Source organism: Musca vetustissima, unplaced genomic scaffold (assembly GCF_032173495.1).
Source record: "Musca vetustissima isolate MV318-11 ecotype Yass unplaced genomic scaffold, APGP_CSIRO_Mvet_v1 utg7742, whole genome shotgun sequence".
In the NCBI taxonomy this organism is placed as follows: Eukaryota; Metazoa; Arthropoda; class Insecta; order Diptera; family Muscidae; genus Musca; species Musca vetustissima.
The window spans coordinates 99,888-126,212 of record NW_026881582.1 but is presented as its reverse complement, the minus strand read 5'-3'; the positions used below and the strand labels follow the sequence as shown (position 1 = coordinate 126,212).

At 32.9% G+C, this 26,325-nt stretch overlaps 1 protein-coding gene across 1 annotated transcript; it reads left to right on the top strand.

Annotated features, from left to right (window-relative positions):
- Positions 1-270: 270 nt before the first annotated feature.
- Positions 271-25,007, top strand: LOC133327508 (GTPase-activating protein). Its single transcript, XM_061536025.1, has 6 exons — positions 271-371; positions 1,793-2,030; positions 15,637-17,498; positions 17,568-17,842; positions 18,183-18,381; positions 24,060-25,007. Exons 2-6 carry the CDS (start codon positions 1,934-1,936, stop codon positions 25,005-25,007), a joined length of 3,381 nt encoding a protein of 1,126 aa, XP_061392009.1. The 5' UTR covers positions 271-371; positions 1,793-1,933.
- Positions 25,008-26,325: the final 1,318 nt, after the last annotated feature.

The window sequence follows — 26,325 nt, the reverse complement described above, 5'->3', positions numbered from 1 at the left end:
TCCTAAAACTTCTGTGAATGACAGACAAGAACGAACGATCAGACAATAATTGCGACAAACTGATCGTGTGTACACCTCTATATGAATCTGAGTAATCGCCGATAAAAATTATCGATTTCAATGATTTTTCTATAATACGATAATTCGTTTGCGTGTATCGATTTTAGATCCCTATTTCTGTAATGGCTGTTTATTTTTCAGTTTTCATTCAGCTCGTTGAGATGTTCGTTGGTTCGCGCTTATGTTCTTATGATATGTATGTGTGTGTGTTTGTGTACACGTTCTGAATAGTGTGTCCGTGTATCGGCGTTTTTTACAAAAACAACAACAAAGAAGATTCATACATACATCCAACCGGAAGGAAGTTTAATGTAATTTGATAGAATTAATAATTATTGGAATAAACGCGAAAGAGAAATCCAAATTCCATACGAAAATTTCAAATCAAATCGGTGACATCGCTTATTGAAAAATCATATATGTACATATTGTACTTAAATGCTAAAAAGAAGCAAAAAATGAATCAAGAGTACGTGACTGAAAATCAAAGCTATGCAAAAATATATGTTTGTGTATGAGTGTACCGACACGAAGGTGAATTAAAACAATGAATTACGCAAATCGTTAAAGCAGATTGAGAATTGGATATTACCATCGGCAGAATATTTAAAGTGACTGGAAGCACAAAAAGGGCCCAGAGCCATACAGTTAACTAGGAAAAACCGACAAATTTAAATCATCTAACTGCAGAGGAGAAGAACAGTTCTGTGCCTCTATTATGCATTTCCTGTGATTTTCATTTTACGATCTATTCATTATTCCGACTTGTTTTGCAGGCCATGTGGCCCCAAACCTACACACAAACAGACAATTTACAAAATGTAAATTTGTCAGGTCAATGCATTCCAATTTCGACCAAGACTACCGACAAACGGCAAATTATAAATATTTAGTTTTGGTAAACATACAACTAGGTGCTGCGATATGCGGATGAAGATGATGATTGAAGTCGGTGGGGGAGTGAAGAGACCAACAATCATTTAGCCTTCATCTCGAAGAGAAAACAACAAATAATACTCAGACGCACACATTCTACAAAGCCAAAGCTAAAAACAAAAATATATGTACATATATTTCAAGCACAACAAACAAACACAAGCAGTGGTGTCTATCATTTTCGTATAATTAATGCCGTTTCACGGTGTGTACAAAACGACTTTATGAATGAAATTCCCCCACTCCTACGTCGCCCACTGCACCCTTCCCTTCACTTACTACAATCCCAAAAACGAAAACATGTGTCACACGAAAAATTCATTGAGCAAAATATGAATTCGAAACAAAATAGCTTGGTCGCGTCGGCCGTCTCAATGAATAAATAAAAGCCCCACAAGTGGAGGGGGAAGCAAGCAGCGGCGCGGCGTCATATCCACCAACCGACAGAAAAGTTTGCGTGTATACCAGACATCAAGGTTGTTGTGTTGGTATGGACATCCAATATCAAATTGCTTGAGGCAGAACAGGATAGAAACAGGATGTGTGTGTTTGGTATTAATGTTTCTGCATCACAAGGCTCTGTTTTTTTTTCTTCTTTTTTGCCTCACCTGTCAATGAATTTGGCAACTACTCTCTACCCGTCTCTCTGGTACATGGATGTAACGAAGTGTAGTGGCATTTTGCTATTTTTTTTTCTTGAGTGCACTTAACTGTAACACACTATAGTTTGGGATATTCTAATCGATTTGGAATGCATTGATCGTTAATTGTGGAATTACATATTTTATTTTTACAGTGCAAAATGAATAAAAAGTTCAAAGAAAAAAGAGTAGTAGAAAAGAACACAACGCGGCAACACTGTTAAATACCTTTACATACAACCCAAAAAACATAAAACATTGAAACGAGCGAGCAAGGAACATTGAAACGAAACACAATGCACCTGAAAAAGAAACACCCCATTAGTTATGGATCCAATATGGCCGATAATACACGGGAAGTACGAATTGAGGAGCAATTAAAAGTAAAGATTGGTACGTAAATAAATTGCAAAAAATTGTTGAAAATTCGATCGAAGTGACGCGAGTGCAGTGCCCTTGTGACGAATAGTGTAACAGAAAAGGGCTTTTCCTAGGCGAAAACGCTAAAATAAATGTGGCAAAATGTGTTGGCGTTGATGGCCAAGAAGCGCGTCCACTGTGTGTTCCCTAGAAAATGGAATGTGAAACATGGTTTGGTGAACAAATGCTTGCCTTCTTTGGCTATCGTTGGTGTCCAACGTCAAGCGAACGACACTGATAAAATAGTGTCAAATTAGACGATCCGCAGGAATCGTGCAGGGATCTTTAATTGAGAAATCAACATAAAATGGTGCAAAAGAATGTTTGGTGTTTTAATTTTCATAGGCAATTGGTGTGTTGTGTGAGAGTGTGTGTGTGTTTGTGCGTGCGTGCATGTTGCGGAACATAGTTGTCCCACTCACACCTGTGCGCCAGAGCACCTTTGTTTATATCGTTTTGTTAGTTGTGTTGTTGTTGGGTGCGGAACGTTCTGAGCATTGAAACGAATTCCCATACAAATGCAACGATGTGTTTTGTTGTCGTTCTCATCTTCCTCCTGTGTTTTCTTTTGTATATTTTTGTTTGATTTCGTCTTTCCCTTCGCGGCGACTTGATGTTTATTGTCATCATTAGTATGTGTGTGTGTGTGTGCGGATGTGTTGTCGACAAAATTGAAATTTCCCTTTTCATGCAGTTCTCTGTTCTGGTTATGAATGAAATTTTTATTTTTTGGTTTTGTTTCGTTGCCATCGTCGTCGTTGTCGTTGTTGTCGGGTTATTCGACTCGAGTCGTTATGTTGGTTGCTGCCTTTCCTGTTTATTTCGTGAGAATGTGCGCCAGTAGTTGTTATTGTTTGAAGAAACAACGAAAATCATGAATGAATGAGAAACCCCCCATGAGAAAATTAATCAAAATACAAGCAATTGTTGTCGTTGTTGTTGTTGCCCCATATATCGAAGAATATTATTGACCGATTGCAAATTTTCGTCGAACACCGAGTTGATGTAAAAGTTGTGATTATGTTGGATACTTGGATAATTGTCTATTGCAATCCCATTATTATTATTGTATGCCAATGGTTCAATCATTGGTAGATTCCATTTCAAAATTGTTAAAATTATAATTTATATGTATTTGGGTTTCGATTTTCTAAATTAAATAGAAGTATGGAACGGCACTAATTTAATTTTTTAGTCAGAAATTCAGCTTCTAGTTAATGATAATGCAAAATTAAAATAACGAAAAAGATTTTGAGAATTTCTGTTAGTTTAATATTTATTGAATATATGTGAAAACTTGCGTTTACTCAACTTAATTAAAATAAATAGTAAACAAATCAATGAAATAAGGTAAGTGCGCCTAATGTCGGCATCCTATAACCAAATATGAAAAGTAACCTGAATAATCGTCAATAATATTGCAACCTATCTCTGTGTAAAATTTCAGCCACATTTTTGCATTTTGTGAATGATGTCCTTTCAACTCTGATGATAATTAATTTTTCTTAAAAAAATTAGCGGGCATGTCGATTTTAAAAGACTTGTATCTGTATTAAAATTATATATTTTTTACAAGGATATTTTTCGTAATTGTAAGGAACATACAGGAGTACTCTTTAGAATTTAAAATTATATTATTATCGATGTCGTCCGTAGGAACAACAATTTTTTAAGCCTTTCCTATAGTCGGCATATGGGTGAATAACAAGCACCGTTTTGAACATTTTAGCTCAAAACTGTAAAAAATGTTAAAGAAGTGCTCAAAATAACGATTAATTTATAATAAATTAGTTTTGAATGGTTTTATTTTAAAACTCCTTTAACCTATGAAATGCGTAAATTAGCCATGCCGAGAATTGGGTAACAGGTTCCCAAGTCGACACCAAGTTTTACAATTGTAATATTTTCATTTAAATTTTATTTGAAATAAAATTATTATTATATTTTTCATTGCAACACTGATGGAAACGTCCAATAATATTAATTTAATGCGAATAGCAGAAAAATCGATTAAGTATATGATTTGTGTTTAACTAAAATGCGACATACCGACTATTGGCATAAAAACAATATTTTACATAATTATCAATATACTCAAATTTAATATAAACAATTTCAACAAATTTTTATTGCATCGGGGAGTAAACAAAATATCGAAACAGATGAACTTAAATAGAGTATAGATTTGTTGTTTTCCTACAATGCCGACATTTTGAAACTGGTAAATAACTGATGATTAAAAGCGAATCCTTTGTCTCCCGTCCCAATAACGTTGTACCTATTTTTCATACTAATTACTACGTTTATAACGAACATGGTTATAACGAACTTTTTTCTATATATATAAAATGTATAGAAACGCAATAAAGTTGAAAAAAATACTATCATTATTTTTTACACACTTATGTGGGTCTGATAAATTCTCCTCCTACGTTTATAACGATCCATATTGTTCGGTCCCATTGAGGTGAATGAGAAATAGCGAAAATAAGATAGGGAAACCGCTGAAGTACTGACCACTGTTACACTTAGCCTACACGACAGTTATAACTAGGGTTTGGGAATTCCCGACTTTTTTTCATTCTCGGGAAATTAAAAATTTGCATTCCCGGAACTTTTCACAAAATTTGTAAGTAAAAATATTAAAGGGTAGGAATGATATTATATTAATTAAAAAATTAGAATTATAAAAAATTGACGTTCTTCTTCATTGTACAATAATACTTAAAAAGAAGTAATTAACAATTCATTTTCAAATAAAAGTATTTTAGTATGTTTTTAGCAAAATATTGTATTAAGAATGTGTACAAATACACATTAACATGAACATGAAGAATTTTTAATTTGTGCATTCAACAGGTTGCTTGATATAATGTTTCTTATGTTGAGGTCAAAATGCCCAGCAGGACTTTTACTCACTTTATATAAAGCTTATTTCTTTAAAAAAAACTACTGTGACAAGGTGTTGATCTTATAGGGGTTGACTTTGCAACCATTTTAATTTAATTTCAAAATATGTATACCTTTGGAGTATCTTCATCAGTACTAGATGACCAGATTCTACTTCATTGAAAACCTAAATATCGGGAAATCCCGACCCCAAACCCTAGTTAGAACTAAAATGTAAACAACCAAAAAATCGTCATCATATCTACAAATAATTGAAAGAGTTTGTATATTTTCATTAACATCGGGCCATGTAAAAAGCTTGTTTTCACTTGGCTGTACCCGGACTTGTTTATCACAAGCTTTGTGTTTGTACATTTACAAAAAAAAAAAATTGGTAGCACACCATCCGGTTGTTCAAGAAAATATTTTGTATAAAAGGAAACGTTATTTATGTTGCGATGTGATGCGACCTAGTGTTCATGTTCGTTATAAAACAGGAAAATGACAATTTACGCACAAGAATTTATTCTAAGGAAAATGTTGTAGTTGTTTCCAAGTTTTAGAACACCATGTTTTTGTTGTACTTACAATTGTTGTGACAAACTTGTATTTTTGTTGTTCGTGTCTACCCAACACAGGGTTTAAATGTTTTAGTCCGGATATGAAGTAATGGTAGGTAGTAAAAGAGTTGCGACACTCTTCAATGCTTAGTTCTGTTGTGGCTTAAAAATGGTATACCTATGTTGGAAAAAATGCCATACCTGTGAGATTTCCAGTTTTCAATTGCATTTAATTCATTTTAGCTTTATTATATACAACACATTTATTATGGTATTGATGCAACATTACCAACAATATTTGAATTATACTAAATAAAGGGTATACGTCGGTATATACTTAGGAATTGGAAACTGTTATAAAACTAAACACAATAAATATTAGTTTTAAAAGTGATCATGAATTTCATAGTTCTTCATTAGTTCTCATCATTCATGGGCGCTCTAGAAAAGAAGTAAACCCATCTTGGGATTTTGCTTCAATAAGATACTAGAACTTCAGTGTCTTTAGTGATGTCATTCAGTCCTGTCGTCTGCTAATTTCCTATTTGTTAAGCGTCAATAGTAGTTTTGTCTTATATTAATTTGTGTCTCCCCATAAAATTGTTTTGTTTCCAATCGGTCAGCAGCACTTCTGGCGATTAGGTTTGATATCTCATTTGCTGTTATTTCTATGGCACTCTCTACTCATATGACCCCTAAAAGGCCGTGGCGATAGAAGTTAATAAGCAGAAGTTAATTCCAGTTTTGGAAGTTATTGTTTTTATGCCTTTTTACTATGCGTCATTATATTTGTGTCCTGATTTTTTTCTTTTACTTATTAATTGCAATAGACATAGATAAGGTCGTGAGTTTTGCGTTCAATACATTACCAATTTGTTTTCCATTTTATTAACACACGATTTCATTCGTTCATCAAGAAAGCCTTTCGGCATGAAAATGATAAGAAAATTTATTTCTATTTAGAAAGAAAACTTCAGAGTTTTTAACACTTTTCACTAAAACTGAATACATATTGTGGGATTTTTTTAGGTACTGATGTTAGTTTTCCTTTCGAAAAAAGAAATACAAAAAAGAAAAATAAGATAGAAAGATAGAAGAACGCATTTGAATGGTGGAAAATATAATCGTACCACCCAGCCACTAATATTTTGCAAACACAGATCATAAGGGTCATAAATTTAAAAAATTAAATCTGGTTGTACTCGGTTTTGCTGGGAAATGTCTTTCAGTACAACCATTAAGAAACTAAGAAATGATATGCATAAATTTTGAAAAGAATGAGCAAACGGAAATTATTATTTCTTTTTTTTTCTACGATAAAAATATCTGAGACTTTCTTTTACTTTTTGTTATTGTAGTTTTTCTGTATGGAAGAATTGGATTGTCTTAATGAAATTAAAGCATAAATTGAAATTTGAATATCAAAAATGCATCTTTGTCATCATCAATTACTATCTAACATTAATATAAATATTCAAATCCCAGTGTACAGGTCGTCGCCACTTAAAGGATTTACGTATTTTAAATTGTTCTTCACTCCGAGTACATTTTTTTCCACTATATTGTAGTAAGTTTCATCTATTTCGAAATTTTGTGTACTTCCCGATGCCATAAAACATTTTTGAATTATTTTGTTTTAAAATAAAACTTCTTAATTATTTCAAATTCCAAGGTATTCTTCTGTATGTATTTTAAAATTATGAAAAGAAAACTTTTAAATCGACATACTCACTATCTCTTACACAAGAGTTTTTGACATTTTTACTTGAAATTGTAAATAGACCGTATTTATTAGTTAGAGGTTCAAATTAAATAAAAACCCCACATTGACAAGATTATTCAACGTAATTTTCATATTTGGATATCGGTTTTTTTTTTATTTGAAGTTATAGACAACAGGTGCCGACTCGACTATAGGAGCCCTTACCCTATGTATATTATGATATGGCGGATCTGTCAAAGATGTATTAAATACATTCAAATTTATTTGCCATAAAAACCAATGTCATCCAATTTTACATATATTTGAAGTTTACAAACATTATATCATATTGCAATCCTCATTTTAGAAAGGAAGCCATTTTTCTATTGCTGCTTCTTTTTGTACACAATTATGTTTTGGGCCATTGTTTCAAATTTTCCTCCGGTTCAGAATTTGGCCATGTACACTCGCTTTGATCGATAGACCTTCCCTAAAAAATTGATCGGTAATTGAAGTAGCTTTAAAACTAAAAATTGTCCAATCATCCTTCTTTGAACCCAGCAGATACACATAAATACTTATTTTTTAGCTTCTCTTAAAAACCCCCTTCCGATTTTCTGAATGGTGCAAAAATTAAAATGCGAGGTCATATTTGTAAGTGCTGACTGAACTGAATATAACTGTGCAAATATTTATGTGTGTACATTCGTATATATTGGACTTGATCATCATCCGTCTTGTGTGTATTTTGCATATCTGTTTTATTTTCTTTAACTTTTTGTTGTTTTGTGTCCACATTTGCATATCTACATAATTTACTGTCGTCAAGAGAACATTGTTTCGTTCAATGTGTGTGTGAGTGTGTGTGGGTTTCTGCATTTGGCTATGTAACCAAGTAATCAGTATTTCCGGCTGGTTCAGCAGAATCTCAACTTGGATGAAATCGAAAACAAGCCAAGAGAATTTCCATCAACAAGATAAAAAAAACTCCGGATGCACGAAGAACAAAAAATCGTATTTGTTTGTCTATAATCTTCCCTATGGCAGTCAAGTCACATGCAATGCGGCTTTCTACAGGTCAAAGAAGCTTTCAAAAGTATTCTAAAAGAGTTTGATGGAAAAGGTGATATGATGCAATATAATGAATGAATTCACCATGGATTGGAGCTGACTACATACATATATATCACATATGTGTGTGGTTGTGTGACCATGCGTTTATATAGCAGGTCGTGCGAATATACATACATACTCAATTTTCAAAGACAACACTCTGTGGCATTACATTGCTGCACACATTGAAAGAAGCTGTTCAATGGAATCTATAAAATTTCGCCTAAACAATTAATTTGTTAAACTATATAATGTGACCACGAATATGGCAGTGATCATCACAATCACAATGAATGTGTAAAAGTTTTTGTATATTTGTTTTTCAAACTTGCCAGTGCCAGTGTCATCTATCTGTTGGTTATTGTTACAAGTCGATGATGTGTGTGTGTGTGAATGTAATTGCTTGCTTGTTTGTTGTTGGTGGCGGTTGACGGTCGTTTGGATCCGGTACAAAATTTCCTTATCTGTCATTTGACCCTAATTATAGAGCGATCAATTGAGTATTTCAATACCATAGATAGTCGAGTCGACATTGATGTCGGCCGGCACACAACCAAATACGACAATTACATCGCATAGTAAACGATAGAGTTCGTTCTTGGTGTCGAATTGACAAATTTATATGTCAAGTTTTTTTTTTTAACATTCTAATGTCCATTTATGTTGTAAGTGACCTTTAACACAATTTTTCTCATTATTTAAAAAAAAAAAAAGTAGTTGAAAATATAAAACTGGAAACTAAATGTATTATACTCAGAAAGGCGTAATTTTATGTTATTACATGAAGATGGTGAGTAAAGGGGTATATTCAATTTGCCATTCGGTGTGTAACACCTTAAAATATTTAAGGGATGTGTATTGGTGGCCATAACATATCAAACGAAGATTTATTACGTTGCAGGTTTTGAAACAGACATAATGTTAACATAAATCGACATCCAAATCTTGAAGAACCAAAACTTTTTCTATAGGGGAGAGGCGGTCACCTTTGAACACTTTTTTCTTTCAAGCCTTATAACATTTTTTATTTTGTAATTTTTGGATTCTTATAAATTTTAACTAATAGGTACATATCGTTAGCTAAAATGCAAAAAGGCATAACTAACAAAAGCATAACTGTGTAGGAGAAGCAAAAAACAGTTTTGAATGAAAACTATAAACATGTCATGTGAAATGAAAAAGTATGCCTGGCAGGGTGATATTGCATATGACGAATAATAGACTATAATTTTTTTAACAAATTTAGTTATTTAGATTAATAGTAACTGTAGTGTTTTCCAAGCTGAAATCTTCGCGATCTGGAAGGCAGCGGAATTGATAAAAAATCTGGATGCTGAGGTCGTTGAACCGGTGACTATCTTTGTGGATAGTCAAGCGGCTCTTAAAGCCATCAAATCTTGTCACATCCAATCCGAAGCCGTCCTCAAGTGTAGAGGATCTCTGGAAGGACTTAACCATAGCTATCGGTTGTGTTGGGTACCAGGACATTGTGACATCTTGGGTAATGAAGGAGCGGACGAACTAGCTAGACGAGGATCTCAATCCAACGATCTAGAAACTGATGACTCAATCAAACCACCCATATGTCTTTTCTATAGGAACTTTGAGGCATTCTTTGACGAAACAGCCTGCAAACTTTGGCACAACGAACCTAGGTGCAACGTGTCAAGATCAATTTGGCCGACTCTGTCTATCAAAAGAACGCACTCACTATTGAACCTGAGCAAAGCTGAAATTAGAGTGATGACGGGAATTATCACTGGTCACTGCAACATCAGGGCTTTTACTAGTAAATGGGATCTTGATGCAACTGATTACTGTAGACTCTGTGTTGACGAGGAGGAGACGGACACAATTGAGCATCTCCTGTGTCATTGCCCAGCCCTGGCTTGCAAGCGACACATACCGAATCTCAGCTTCTTTTCAACAACCGAACCTGCTCTAATCTACAGCATAATTAGAAACATAAAGTGGTTAGGAGCGTACAACCTTGGCACGTAACGCTTTTTCTGTCTGACTCATAGGGCCATCGACTTTCATTCATTCTTCACTCCTTTAATTTACTAATCTTCTCTCCCCTACAGATCTGTCTTTGGTCTCTTCTCTTCGCTGTATCTCTTCTTGTGGATGATCACAACGGACCTAACCGGTCTCAGAGTGTTGTAGTCACACATGTGACTGCACATCCCCAAAGCTAAATGTAAAAAGTAAAGTTTAATGGCAGTCATAACAATTAAAGAAAAACGTGAATTTTTTGTTAGTTACGCCTTTTTGCATTTATCAAATAAACCCACTTGTAGTTACGTCTTTTTGTTTTTTGTTAATAGAAGCTCCTTTTTTGACCGCAGACGTGTGAAATTTGTCAACACATGTAGTTTATTGACATTTACAATATTCATTCAAAACGTAAATTTTCAATTTTTTTTTGTTAGTTACGCCTTTTTGCATTTTAGCTGGTATATGTAACCTTTAAAATGATTACACATATTACTATTTTAATGGACGAATATGAATACATATTACTATGACGAATATGAATACATATTACTGTTTTAATGGGGGGCAGTTTTGAACACTTTGAAAATTATAAAATTCAAATCAAAATTTGTTAAAACATAAAATGACTTAAAAACAAAAATTAATATAGTGAAAAATACAGTTAATTTGTAATCTTATTAGCCCATTTGAAATTTTGAGAAATCAAAGCCAAAAGTTAAAAAATCCGTTTTTTTTATTTTCATCTTGACTTTCGTGTCCTCGATGAATCACCGAAACTGTATTTGTGGCTTTAACTTTCAACTTTTGCGAACTTTATTTTCTTCAGATATTTCCTTTTTTTATGAAATTCCCAAAGTGAATTTATCGTTTGTCATTTTTAATTGCTTGTTGTGGCCGTATAAATATATATATATATATATATTTTTTTTTTTTTTTGTTAAAATTCCTTACATACACTAAAGACAACTAAAAAATTCAAAAATATAAAATGTGAAAGACATGTTAACTATTAGTACATTCCCCTACTGTAAGAGTCTACTAATTTTTATTAATTTATTCGATACCATAAAGAAAAAAGTGTTATTGTAGTGAAAAAGTTGTCCATTATTGCATTTTCTGAAAGAGAAATTATAATACCGGTTGAATTTGTTTTGTCCAAGCAAATATCGATTTTTTCAATAAAGTTGACAGTAAAATACAAAAACAAAAAAAATATATGAAAATATTTCATCATTAGCTGTGTTCCCAAACCTGCAATATAGTACTATATTGTACAAGTTTTGCAACTTTTGCTAGAAAAGCGTTCCCTTACGCCGAAAACTCTCTTAAATTTGAAATTAAATTTAAGAGAGTTAAAACCAAAATTGCGTTCTCTTCTCCTATTTTCTGCAAGACCAATTTGGCCTAGCACGAAATAGTAAATGTAGTAAATTATGAATTTGACATTTGATTGCCAGAGATATACAGCCCGAAATAAAGCACATGAAAGTTAGCGCTTCAACAAAAGGGACACACGCACAGACGCACACACATTTGCCTGAAAAAAAACAAGAAATTAAAAAATGGACAAACAGATTATTCTCTTTTGGAGGATAGCGAAGATGAATGGCTGGCAGAAGATTCAGATGAAGATACTATAGAAAGAAGACCTGGGTTGGGAACGTGCATCATCAAGTTCTATTGGTTAATCGTACTAACCAATGTGTGTACATTTGCCCAAAATATCTTGGGCTTATGTCAAGTTTAGGGGAACCACTTGGATCGCTTTGACATTTTTACAGTAAGTAGTCATCGTTGAACTGATTACAGTGATATATATTTTATGGGGAGAAATGCATACTTCCCGAGATATGGGCCTTGAAAGTTCGGAGAGTATGTTGTGTTAATCAGCCGTTTGACTATTTCCAGCAAGGTAATATGAGTATCATTTTAAAGGTTATGGTTTGTGCTTTAAAACTAGAAGAAGAATATATCATAATGTATATACAATTTAAAAAAAGAATTTGGATTGCGATTGTTTTAAACAAAATATTCTCCGAAATTTCAAGGCCAATGTCTCGGGAAGTATGTATTTCCCCACATGAAATATCTATCACTGTAGTCAGCACAAGGAGGGCTACTTACGGTAATCATTTCAAAATGTTCCGAGTGGAGCGCCTAAACATTAACGTTATGGGAGCGTCCAGCCATGTAAGGCTTTCCGGACTTGGAGTCGTCGGAAACTCCACTTCCAAATATTCGATAATGTTTTCATCTAAATTATACAAATAAAAAATAAACAATAAATATTAATATTATCAAAATCACACAATGGACGCCGTTTAACTTTTTGTTTCTTTGTGTGCATTAGGTTTCTGTAGTTTTTTTTGTCCTTAATTGATGAAATTTTTGATTTTGACGTTTCTTCATGTTTTAACTATTTTTCGTTCCTTTACTTTTTGCGCAAATCTTGTATGTGAGAGTAATTTTTGATAGTTCGCTCTTTTACTAGCTTTACTATCAAAAAGTACGGGAACGAACCTATTGTTTCAGTTTAACCTAAAGCATGAACAAATCTAAAGCTTGGGTATCTTTTATGTTGATATAAAAAGATTACTAAATATTTTCCCGTAATAAATTTCAGTTGCATATGATATTGACATATATTCTCGATCAGCCTAAAATTCACCGGCGGTTAAGCCTTGTCCGTTCGTTGAAACATAATATCGGCGAAAAATTAGATATTTCAAAAGATAAATCAGTAAAGGAGAATTTTCAATTTGAATTTCAATTAGTTTTTCTTTTTTTATTAAAATACAAATCTATATAGTGGTGCATAGGTTTTAATCGATCTGTTCTGAATTTTAACACATTTTCCCTGATGTATTGGTGCCAGGGTCTTCTTATATTCTCTTTCATGCCTTGATGGGACGTTTTGTGTTTTTGTAAATGTTAAGTATGATGCATGCTACACTTATTGACAGCAACAGTATATCCTCCGCCTATAGTCATATATAAATGTCTGTAGTGTAATGTAGAACTTGAGAGAAAATCTGGCTAAATAAGCAAATTACCCAAAATATAACTGTATCTCTTTATAAAAGCTATACAATGAAATAGTTCAGAAACATTCAAAATACTTAAAATATAGCATGAACGCAATATTGTACGGTTGCACAATCGAAATGATCAATTTTCTGTACTAAACATACTAGACTTTATTGATATCTATGTACAAATATAATATCAATAACATGAATATGATTATAGATTTTATCATATAATTTAACAAAAAAAAAAAGAAAAAGCGATATTAATAATAAAACATTCGTGATTATTGTAAATTGACGTTAACATTTAAATATTACTTTTATATTTTGCTCTTTTGAAGTTAAACTTCATGCCTTGAACTACTGTATCCTGCAAATTTCAATAATTAATCATACATTTACTTATTTGCCCGGTATTTCCTTCCGTTTGCTCGCTAAATCTATGGATCATTTCTTGTTTGATTACAACTGTGAACGTGCACGATTCCCTCTGGAACACGTGTTGCTTCTCTTCTGCATCTTTGCGATATTTTTACATCTGTTTTCTGGCATCCACGTACATACCCTCACTCTGGCGTGGCGTGGAGATTCTATTCACACTCATTCAGTTGTGTTTATTTGCTTTTATTCCAAGAAGTTGTGCACGTTTTCGTTTATGATTAAAGATATCCCATACCACATGCCGCTACCGTCTACTGCGATAGGCGATGAGATATCTTCAGTGTAACTTTGGAACGATGCAGAGGTAAAACCTGTTTTTGTTGGTTCTTCCTTAATCTTCTCATGTAGAATTGCAAACTGAAGATCTTTTATTTTATGTCGCGGACAATAAATGATATTAAATATTGGTTTGTTGTTGAGTCGTCGATCTGTGTTATTTGATGCTGAGGGAACAGATTGTACCTGCAATACTGCCTTGTCGTTGCTCTGGTTTTGCGGTTCTTATAAATGTGCATCTTGTACGTGCGCTCAAATCGATTTCCGGTCCAATATATACGTATGTATTCATGTACGTACTCACTTGTAAAGCTGATGACTACTGCTGTACTGTCTGGGCGTGTATGTATGTGTAGTGGGTTTACACAGATGCTGGCATTGCTGATTTGCCGTTCTAAACTTGTCTTTTTTTTTTTTGGTTTCATATTACAAACCGTGTGGTTGTTCGTCATTTTCATTTCACATTTTTTTTCAATTTTGTATAACAGATTTGATATTTGCATGTGCTTAAAATATTACATTCATCATTTAGACGTCACATAACATTACTCAATTTGCAAGTTTGCAAATTTATTTACATGTTTACAGAAATGTCTATAATATTCTTAAAAAAAAGAATATTGCAATGCTGTCGAATATCAATAAACGGTTGAAATTTTCGCTTATTTAGAAGCAGAATAGCTGTTATTCGTATTCTCTCCCCTTTGTCGAATTGATCCAAATGCAATTCCAAAAAAATATTGGAATCAATTATAACACTAAGGCATCTGATTCAAACGTGTGTCGAACTTAGAAACCTATACTTATCCGATGTATTTTGAGAATTTGTAGTAATTTCTTCAATCACATTTGTTATATATTTGCATAATTTCCGTTATTGTATTTTTTAATCATGTCTGTCTTTAGATATAAAAGGCGAGACAACATAACATGTTCATAAATTGCAACGATAATATATCTGTGTTATTTGTTCTTATTATCCAACTAAATCGAAAACATTTTTGATTTACTCATTACCTTCTGCATATACAGTTGATATCGGTTATAAAAAACTCAAAAAAGCCGGAGATTTCTTTCTTATATGCGTTTTTTCTTATATGGAAATATCGGATATACGATAGTATAAGCTTGGTTTTTTTGAAAATCTTTCTTATATGCGATTTTTTCTTATATGAGATGTGCTTATATCCGATATCTACTGTATAAATATTACAAGAAAGTCACGTAATAATTTGTACCTGGTCTTAATTTTAGTATTGTAATTAGACTTAATATTAAAAATTGTATTTTTTTGATATTATAGACCACAAATTGTAAGTTATGTTTGATGATATGATGGTATCATTTTAAAAAAGGATTTAAAAAAGGTATTAATAAACGGAAGTTGGCAAGTGATTTTAAAGTAGTCTTGTAATGCTTTTCGTTATTCACATATTTACATACCTCTACCGACTGTTGGTTTCTGTTACGCTAAAAATCGTCACAGTTTTAAAATGTACACAACAAATACTGCTTTGATTCGGGTGATCCCCATTATGAAGTTATTAATGATTTGTTTTCATTTTTTGTAGGTGAAGCGAAAAATCTAAGCAGTCGAAATGCGGCAAATACAAGTTGTAGCACACAGGGAACACGAGATGTTTACTGCACGATCGCCTTGGATCAGGAAGAAATTTGCCGAACACCCACCATAGAACGTACATTGTCGCCATTTTTCGGCGAAGAGTATCAGTTTAAAATTCCGCGTCGCTTTCGTTACCTATCGGTATATGTTTGGGATAGAGATCGGCACATGAAACAGGACAAGCCCATCGGAAAAATTGCCATAAAACGCGAAGAACTACACATGTACAATCACAAGGATCATTGGTTTTCACTCAGGCCGGTCGATTCGGACTCCGAAGTGCAGGGGATGGCACACATTGTGGTACAATTCGAGGAATCACCCGCACAGATTAACGAACAACGTATCAACATGCTGCGACCAAGCGATTACGATCGCAACAACAGTGAAATTATTGAGGAGTTCGTGCAGCAGCATCAGTCGTTGCAAAACGACTACAAAGAGAATAGTGAACTGAGCAATATACAACGAAACAATACGAACAAACATCGAAGCACAGGCGGGACTGGAGGTGGTGGTGGCAATGGCTCAATATTTAATCTACACCATCAACAGCAAAGTATAGAGGACGGCACAAATTGGAAAAACTCGTCTGCGAATGGAAAACACTCTCGTGTGACCATACGTGTCCCGGAGTGCACAGACTTGCCAAAGAAGAATGGTACTTGTGATCCCTATGTTTTATGTACGGCCACGTACTCAAACAAACGGCAGATATTGAAACGAACAAAATTGCGCAAGAAGACGGTGAATCCCGAATTTGATGAGAGTATGAGTTTCGACCTTAGTATTGAATGCGATTCCTCGTCCTCGGCGAAATCGGCACACTACGATTCGAGCAGCGGAAGTGGAACGATCAATTCGAACAAAGCCTACACAATCTATCCGGTGGGAGGGGCGGATTTGTGCGAGATAACGGTGTCGGTGTGGCACGATGCTTCTGGCATGTCTGACAAGGTGTTTCTGGGTGAAGTGAAGTTGCCAATGCGTAACAAGCAGCAACAAGCATCCATTCAACCTTCTGCCTGGTATTACCTTCAACCGAGGTCGTTAAGCTCCTCAGTGCGGTCAGTGAATCCGTCGACGCGATCGTGTGCCACTCCACCGGGCACACGGTTGAGCGGCGACAGTACAATTGGTTCGCTCCGTTTAAAAATACTCTATACCGCCGATCACGTTTTCCCGCTTGCCACTTACGATGATCTTATGAATCTACTGCTCGAGTCCGTGGACCAACGACCCATTACTTTATCATCAGTGTTTATACTGGGCGAATTGGTGTCATGTAAAACGGATGTATCACAGCCGCTGGTTCGTCTTTTTACACACACGGGCCGGATCGCACCCATTATTAAGGCATTAGCAGACCACGAGATCTCAAATCTAACCGATCCGACAACCATATTTCGTGGCAATACATTGGTTTCGAAAATGATGGACGAGGCGATGCGCTTATCGGGCTTACACTATCTGCATCAAACGCTACGGCCCGTATTGGCGCAAATACTCGCTGAAAAGAAGCCCTGCGAAATAGATCCGTCCAAAGTGAAAGATCGCTCAGCGGTCGATACTAATTTGCATCATCTGCAAGACTATGTAGAGAAGGTATTCGACGCCATTACCAAGAGCGCTGTACGTTGTCCCAAAGTGTTGTGCCAAATTTTTCATGATTTGCGAGAATGTGCCGGACGTCATTTTCCACACAATCGTGAAGTTCGATATTCGGTTGTATCGGGTTTTATATTCCTGCGTTTTTTTGCACCGGCCATACTGGGGCCAAAACTATTTGATTTAACCACAGAGCCACTGGTAATTTTAAAATCCTATTCATATCCTAAAATAACAACTAATTATTTGTATTCGATCTTCTTCTGGCAGGACTGTCAAACGAATCGTACATTGACACTGATATCAAAAACAATACAATCGCTGGGAAATTTGGTAAGTTCGCGTTCCTCACAGCAACCCTGTAAAGAAGAGTACACCGGACAGTTGTATAAAAAATTCTGCACAGAAAAGCATGTTGAGGCAGTGAAAGCATTTCTGGAAAATATTTCCACGCCCTGTATTGATGAGAACGGATCCAATCATGAATCCGGCAGTCTCTTCCCCATTGGGGAGAACAGTCTGGAGCCAGTATTATTAAAGGAAGGGTGAGCATAGCCATTTTTACCATTCGAAATAAAATATTTTGCAGTAGTTCAATAATAATAACATTTTTCATATCTTGCATTTTCATTACCAATCACGCAATTTCCAACCCATAACATATATCATCTGCCTCTCATCCCAAACACATCCATATCCACCTACACAAATACATTTGACACAATCTGACTAATTTATCATTACTAATATTAGCGAGGGGTAAGAAAAATTTATTTATTTCATTTGCATTTATCATATTTTATTATATGGATTATTCGAGAATACAGTCCGTGCCACACAATTCTTATTAAAAGAATATTTATATTTTTATTTTTTAATTGCCAGCATGATGACTAAATACCCGCAATGTCGCAAACGTTTTGGTCGACGTCCTTTTAAGCAACGCTATTTTCGTCTGACGACCCAGTCTTTGTGCTATGCCAAATCGAAAGGCAAACAACCAATCTGTGATATACCATTGTCGGAAATTGAACGCGTCGAACAATTAAATGAGAAAAGTTTTAAAATGCAAAATTGTTTTAAGGTGAGTATAGAGAATAATTGAAAAAAAAAACTTTAAATTATATCGCGCTAAAGTCTATCTGTTGTGGTCTACAAAATGTACATTTACAGAATGGAATATGGTTAATAATAGCTAAACATGTTCTGCGACATATTTGTGAATCACTTGATTCTTTATAAAGGGCGTATTAGGAAAACATAAAACTATTTTTTAACAGTTCAGTGGGGTTTCATGTGGAGATGGTTTAATCTTAAAAAGTTCATCTACTTTGTTAAAAAGAGAAAATCACTGTCCAATAAACGTTACCCAAACTTGAATTAAATCAGTCTTCAGTAATGTATCACAAACAATCATTAACGCCTACTATGCAAATCATCTGCAGAGAGTGCAATGTTGAGAAAGTTGGCCAGTGAAACCTTTCTATATGTAGTCAAATTGCACCTATTCAAATTGTTGTAATTCACTTAATCAAGTTGCAGGGTCTTGTACAAAATTCACATGACGCATTGTATGTCTAAAAACAACAATTGTGTCGTTCCCATTCTACTGCGGTTTGCGTTCATACACTCATAAATTCATACAAACCATAAAAATATCTCATACATAATTATAGCTAATAAAAGACTTTGTTTTTGCTGTACTCTTCTAAGCGACAGCTTCAATGGTCGTATAAAGGAATGAAGCTATTATTGTTGTTGCAGCATTATTACAAAATTTCCCTTTTAAAAGTGATGTTCAACACCCATGATTGAATCGTCGTAGAGCTTCTTCGAGGGGCTTCATTTTTAACCAACAAACATACATATTTAATTTGTTTGTTTCGGTTGTTTTCTTACTGCCATGTACACTTCAAAGGTGGTGGCAATGTTTTTGTTTCTTTTTCTTCAATTCTTCTCATTTTGTCTGCCTTTTGATTGGGTGCGATTGTAGCATGCCTACTGGTGGTGTTGTACTGTACGACGGTTTCACTTTTAGTTTTAATTTTCCACACTATGCAATTCATGTGTATATAAGTAGTGCTCTCAAATATTACAATTAAAAATTTTTTAGTGGTAGCAAAATAACATGTCTGTAAATAAAACCTAGAAGATGTTGCTTTACTTTTTTTAATAAGAAAATTGTCATAAATAAATATTAAAAATAATTTTTTATCCAAAGACTTGACCATTTGTTTTGGTACAAGCTAACCACAAAACATAAAATCCTATAGAAATAAATACATTTAATCGTTAAAGCAATTATCGCAAGAGAAAAATGAAACATAATAATTTTATTTACATGTACAATGAATGTTACCCAGATACGCATTACATATTAAAATATAAAGTTGACCATTTTCAACAGAACGTATTTTAAATATTTTTTTTAGAATTTCATTTATTGAAACAAATTTTGTTTTTGTAAAAGGTTATAAAATTTCGAATTTATTCCAAGTACAACTCCGCAACTACATCTAAAGTTATTTTTGAAGCGAAAAGCGATTTAACGGGGCAAAGACCACACGGCTCGAAAATATCCATTTGCGGGCATTTACTATATTGAATCACCAATACAATACAAACGAGTACGCTTATAAGACTCATATGAGACTCATTAAAGAAAAGGAGAAGCACCTTAAGAATTGACAAAAAGGACAAAAAAAAATCTACCAATTTCTAACTAATTATATATTTTTCTGCTAAGCCTGTAATCTTGCCTTTCCTTGGATATAACGAACTTTTTTTTTTTATAATGACCTAATTTGCTTGGTCCCTACCAATTGTACCAGTTGTCCCTACCAGTTGTACTCGTACCGTACTCGACTGTATTTTAAACCAAATTTCCTGGGTTTTGTTATCAAATCGTTTCAAAATGGAGTTCTGTTATCAAATCGTTTTAAAACGTGGGAAAATACTTGGGCAAATTACCGAATCCAAATATGGGGTAAAAACTATTTAACTGCCGAACCACTTGGATTTGAGCCAAATTTTGTTTGACTATAGCCCCATATAACCGTACCTTCCAATTTAAGGTATTTTTGTCGTAAGGTTTCTTTCGCTTCAATTTCAAAAAATTAACAAATTTGATTTTCCCAAACCAATTCTACACCTTTTTCACATGTTATTCAAAACATATCAAATGTAATTCGAGAATTCCATTTTAATTCACAACATATAATTTGCAATTCGAGAATTCCATTTGCAATTCATAACATATCAGTTGTAATTCGAGAATTTCATTTGTAATTCATAGAATATCTTTCGAAATTCATAGAATTCCATTTGAAATTTAAATAATTCCATTTGAAATTCTTAATATTTGATTTGAAATACATAACATTCCATTTGTTTTTCATAGCATTTAATTTTAAATTCGAAAAATATAATTGGTAACACACAAGGAATATGTATGAATTTGAAATGAATTGTTATGAATTACAACTGAAATTTTATGAATTACAAGTGAAATGTTTTGAATTTCGAATTGAATTCTTTGAATTTTAAACGGATTTCTTTGAATTTCAAATGAAACTACAAATTTCAAATGGAAATATACCAATTACAAATGAATTTTTTTTAAATTTTAAATTGAATTTTTTGAATTTCATATGAAAAGTTTAAAATTACAAAAGAAATGTTGTGAATTACCAATTACATACTCGAAATACAAGTGAAATGTTATGAATTTCAAATTAAGTTCTCGAAAATTTGCTATTGTAAAGATTATTTTCGAAAGAAAACGTTAAATGCAATATAAAATTGAATTCGAACGAATTACTAAATTTGTTTTTAAATTTAAACATATTACCTGTGTTTGTTTACTTGATAACAATTGTTACCAAGTGTTACTGGATATTGTTTGCTTACTCCAAATTACAGTAAAGATAGATGCTATTGAATAAATTTCTTCCAATAAGATTTATCCAGCACAATTCGATGTATTTGAATCAGCCGTTCATTTTAAATGTTGACCAACGTCAAGTATATACAAATGCATTTTAATGTATATCGTTTTTAATTTCGCTCGTATGTTAATTTTTAATGTAAGATTTATGCTTTCATTCCCCACTGCTTTTCTTAACGGAAGCTTAGTAAAGTGCAGTGGATTGGGTGGGGTTATATTTATTGAATCTGATTACATTTGTTGTTTGCGTTAAATTTAGTTTTGTAGAACTACTCAATATTATACATTCTGAATTTAGTTTGATTATTGATTGTTATATAGTTAAAATAAGTTTTTGGCCATGTTGGCTATCTACTATAGTTCAACTGCATACAATAATAACACCTATAAGACCTAACAGATAATGGTAACACACATGGAATATGTATGAATTTGAAATGAATTGTTATGAATTACAACTGAAATTTTATGAATTACAAGTGAAATGTTTTGAATTTCGAATTGAATTCTTTGAATTTTAAACGGATTTCTTTGAATTTCAAATGAAACTACAAATTTCAAATGGAAATATACCAATTACAAATGAAATTTTTTTTAAATTTTAAATGGAATTTTTTGAATTTCATATGAAAAGTTTAAAATTACAAAAGAAATGTTGTGAATTACCAATTACATACTCGAAATACAAGTGAAATGTTATGAATTTCAAATTAAGTTCTCGAAAATTTACTATTGTAAAGATTATTTTCGAAAGAAAACGTTAAATGCAAAATAAAATTGAATTCGAACGAATTACTAAATTTGTTTGTAAATTAAAACATATTAGCTGTGTTTGTTTACTTGATAACAATTGTTACCAAATGTTACTGGATATTGTCTGCTTACTCCAAATTACAGTAACGATAGATGCTATTGAATAAATTTCTTCCAATAAGATTTATCCAGCACAATTCGATGTATTTGAATCAGCCGTTCATTTTAAATGTTGACCAACGTCAAGTATATACAAATGCATTTTAATGTATATCGTTTTTAATTTCGCTCGTATGTTAATTTTTAATGTAAGATTTATGCTTTCATTCCCCACTGCTTTTCTTAACGGAAGCTTAGTAAAGTGCAGTGGATTGGGTGGGGTTATATTTATTGAATCTGATTACATTTGTTGTTTGCGTTAAATTTAGTTTTGTAGAACTACTCAATATTATACATTCTGAATTTAGTTTGATTATTGATTGTTATATAGTTAAAATAAGTTTTTGGCCATGTTGGCTATCTACTATAGTTCAACTGCATACAATAATAACACCTATAAGACCTAACAGATAATGGTAACACACATGGAATATGTATGAATTTGAAATGAATTGTTATGAATTACAACTGAAATTTTATGAATTACAAGTGAAATGTTTTGAATTTCGAATTGAATTCTTTGAATTTTAAACGGATTTCTTTGAATTTCAAATGAAACTAAAAATTTCAAATGGAAATATACCAATTACAAATGAATTTTTTTTAAATTTTAAATGGAATTTTTTGAATTTCATATGAAAAGTTTAAAATTACAAAAGAAATGTTGTGAATTACCAATTACATACTCGAAATACAAGTGAAATGTTATGAATTTCAAATTAAGTTCTCGAAAATTTACTATTGTAAAGATTATTTTCGAAAGAAAACGTTAAATGCAAAATAAAATTGAATTCGAACGAATTACTAAATTTGTTTGTAAATTAAAACATATTAGCTGTGTTTGTTTACTTGATAACAATTGTTACCAAATGTTACTGGATATTGTCTGCTTACTCCAAATTACAGTAACGATAGATGCTATTGAATAAATTTCTTCCAATAAGATTTATCCAGCACAATTCGATGTATTTGAATCAGCCGTTCATTTTAAATGTTGACCAACGTCAAGTATATACAAATGCATTTTAATGTATATCGTTTTTAATTTCGCTCGTATGTTAATTTTTAATGTAAGATTTATGCTTTCATTCCCCACTGCTTTTCTTAACGGAAGCTTAGTAAAGTGCAGTGGATTGGGTGGGGTTATATTTATTGAATCTGATTACATTTGTTGTTTGCGTTAAATTTAGTTTTGTAGAACTACTCAATATTATACATTCTGAATTTAGTTTGATTATTCATTGTTATATACTTAAAATAAGTTTTTGGCCATGTTGGCTATCTACTATAGTTCAACTGCATGCAATAATAACACCTATAAGACCTAACAGATAATTTTACAAAAGAATGTTGGCTATCTACTATAGTTCAACTGCATACAATAATAACACCTATAAGACCTAACAGATAATTTTACAAAAGAATGTGATTTTATAGACCACTAATAAGTCATATTTGCATCCTGAACGAATCCAACGATAAGGTATTTTCGGTTTTCATATATTTTAATTTGGATATAACGAACTTACTACAAATATACGTAATACTGCCGATGACAATCCTCAAAAAAAGTAATTTTTACTCTAAAGCTGGGAAAAATTGTCAAAAAGACACAACATCTACAAGTTTCTAACTGAATATATATTTCTCTGTTTTGACTTACCTTGGATATAACGAACTTCTATAAAAGTGCGTTCAGATTTACGAAATCTACTCGATCTCAAATGTGAATTCCATAGCGTCCACTAGGTTCCTGAACAGGATTTAGGTGACGTATACGCTTTGGAATTGACATTTCTAATCGAGTGAATTTAGTAGCTCTAACGAACTAAATTCGGTATAACCGTACTCGACTGTACATATAGTACAATAATATTAATATTTTTTGTCTTTATTTGTTTTAGATTGTGCGTAAAGACCGTTCACTTATTGTACAGACGACTAACTGTGTCGAAGAAAGAGAATGGATTGACCTGCTTCATAAAATTTGCCTAACCAATTCCATAAGATCACAATATTTTCACCCATCTGCTTTCGTAAATGGCGTGTATAGTTGCTGTGATCGATCGGATGAAAACGCGCCAGGCTGTAAAAACGTCTCAGCGGAAGCTATGGACTATTTTCAAATGGATTTGATAACGGCATTGGACCCAGCGTTGGATTTACAACGTATTCATACCCTTATCATGTCCCACATGACACAATTGGAAACATTTCTCGATCATGTCGGAGTTTTTCATCAACTGCAACAACAACACAATCCTTTGGTGGCAACAGCGATAGCACTGCAACAGCAGTCACCGCATTTGTATGCAAAATTCAAAGCGACAATTATGCAGTTGAGAGAGGTGGCGTATGTCATCGACAAAGATCACCGAAACTACAAGCAGGGAATATCACGAGAACTAAAGTACGGCAGTCGGCAGGCACCGATAGGCGACGACAACTATTTACAAATGATGCGCACTGCGGGCCACATGGATTTGCAACCACAACAACAACAGCAACAGCACCAACATCAGCAACAAGTTTTGCCACAAATGCAATTGGTGATGGCATATCCGTATCATCAACAGCATTCGCAACATCCCACGAATATGAACGCGTATTTCATGCATAATCTACAGTCGTCGTCTCAACAACGCAGCGCGCAACAGCTCTACCAGCAGCAGCAGCAACAAAACAATCAGCATTCTATGCGTGCTGCTGCAATGGTACATCACCATTCGTCAGCGACACCTTCGTCTAGCAACTCTTCGACCACATCTAGTGTAGCACCCACTATTACCCCCACATCCAGCATTTACTTACGTGAAAAGCTACCAGTTGAAAGATTTGCAAACAAATGTTGAAGCCAGCTGGTGGTCTGAATTCGGGCCTCCTTCTATATATATTTTTTTATTTGTTTTTGTTTTACCACGGTACTTACCTTCGACCTTTGCTTCCTCTGTATGCCTTCCAAACACCAAAAAACAAATATATTGCTACTAATCCACTGCAGTAGTAACTCATTTCCTCTCATCCAAGGTAACATAAACTTCACATACAAAAAAGCAATGCTAAAACAGTATTGAATGATAGCATTATATTTGTACTTTTTACATTAAAATCTAAAACTTGTGATAAATACATGTAAATATATAAAAGCGGGACATCATATGGACACATTAAATGCTAAAATAACCATCAATTGTCAGTGTGTTCCTATATCGGTGCAGTATGTTTCTATTGGAACATAAAAGAATTTAGAAGCTGAATTGTTACACACATCGAAATTTGGATCTATTAATATATTTTTAATATTTTGGAATAATTCTAATTGAACCAACATACTATAATGCGACTTTATTTTGTTTCTGATCAATCTCTCTCTTCCATTAGCACATTGAAAAAAAATAATAATAATATACATAGCTTTAGCTCAAAGAATATTTTATTTTATATCTAAATATAACATTTTATGCTTGCTTAGCACTTGTGGATTTTACGTGAATTGAAGTTTATGCTGCATTGGAAATCCCATCATTAGTTTAACTCCAGACTAGAAAATGTATAGATATTCTAAAAAGCTAAAAGTTCAAATTATGTATAGAATAATATGTTGGATTAATCAAACAATTATTTAGATCTTCATTTTTTATAAGTATAAAATATCATATAACCCACATACATGCTTACATATACATATATACGAACGTACATATATATTTATATATAGAAATATAATTATTTATTTACAAGTATTTAAGTAAGATACAAAAATTAATATAAACTAAATTAATATAACAAATGACAACAACAATCCACATCCATAAAATATAACCCCCTCTTAATGTAATACAAATATACATTGTATTCTATATGCATATATATTTATATATATATATATATATATATACACACATTATGTATAACAATAATGAAGTACTGTTGTACTACTCATTCGTATTTAATACAAATTACATAATTTACTGTTTCACTTTAATTGTACATTTTTGCGTTAATTTTATTTTGTATTGAAAATAAATGAAGCAACAAACTATTTATTTATACAATAACTAAATTCATCTACTATACAAATGAAATATTTTACTTTTAGTAGTATAAACAAACAAGAAAAAAATGAAAAAAAAAACAAAGTAACGCCTTTAAAACAATCTTTTTATTTGT

Coding starts and splice junctions, on each gene's coding strand:
- LOC133327508 (XM_061536025.1), top strand. CDS start 1,934: ATGCACCTGAAAAAGAAACACCCCATTAGTTATGGATCCAATATGGCC. Junction 17,499..17,567: donor ATTTAACCACAGAGCCACTG/GTAATTTTAAAA, acceptor TTCTTCTGGCAG/GACTGTCAAACGAATCGTAC. Junction 17,843..18,182: donor CCAGTATTATTAAAGGAAGG/GTGAGCATAGCC, acceptor TTTAATTGCCAG/CATGATGACTAAATACCCGC.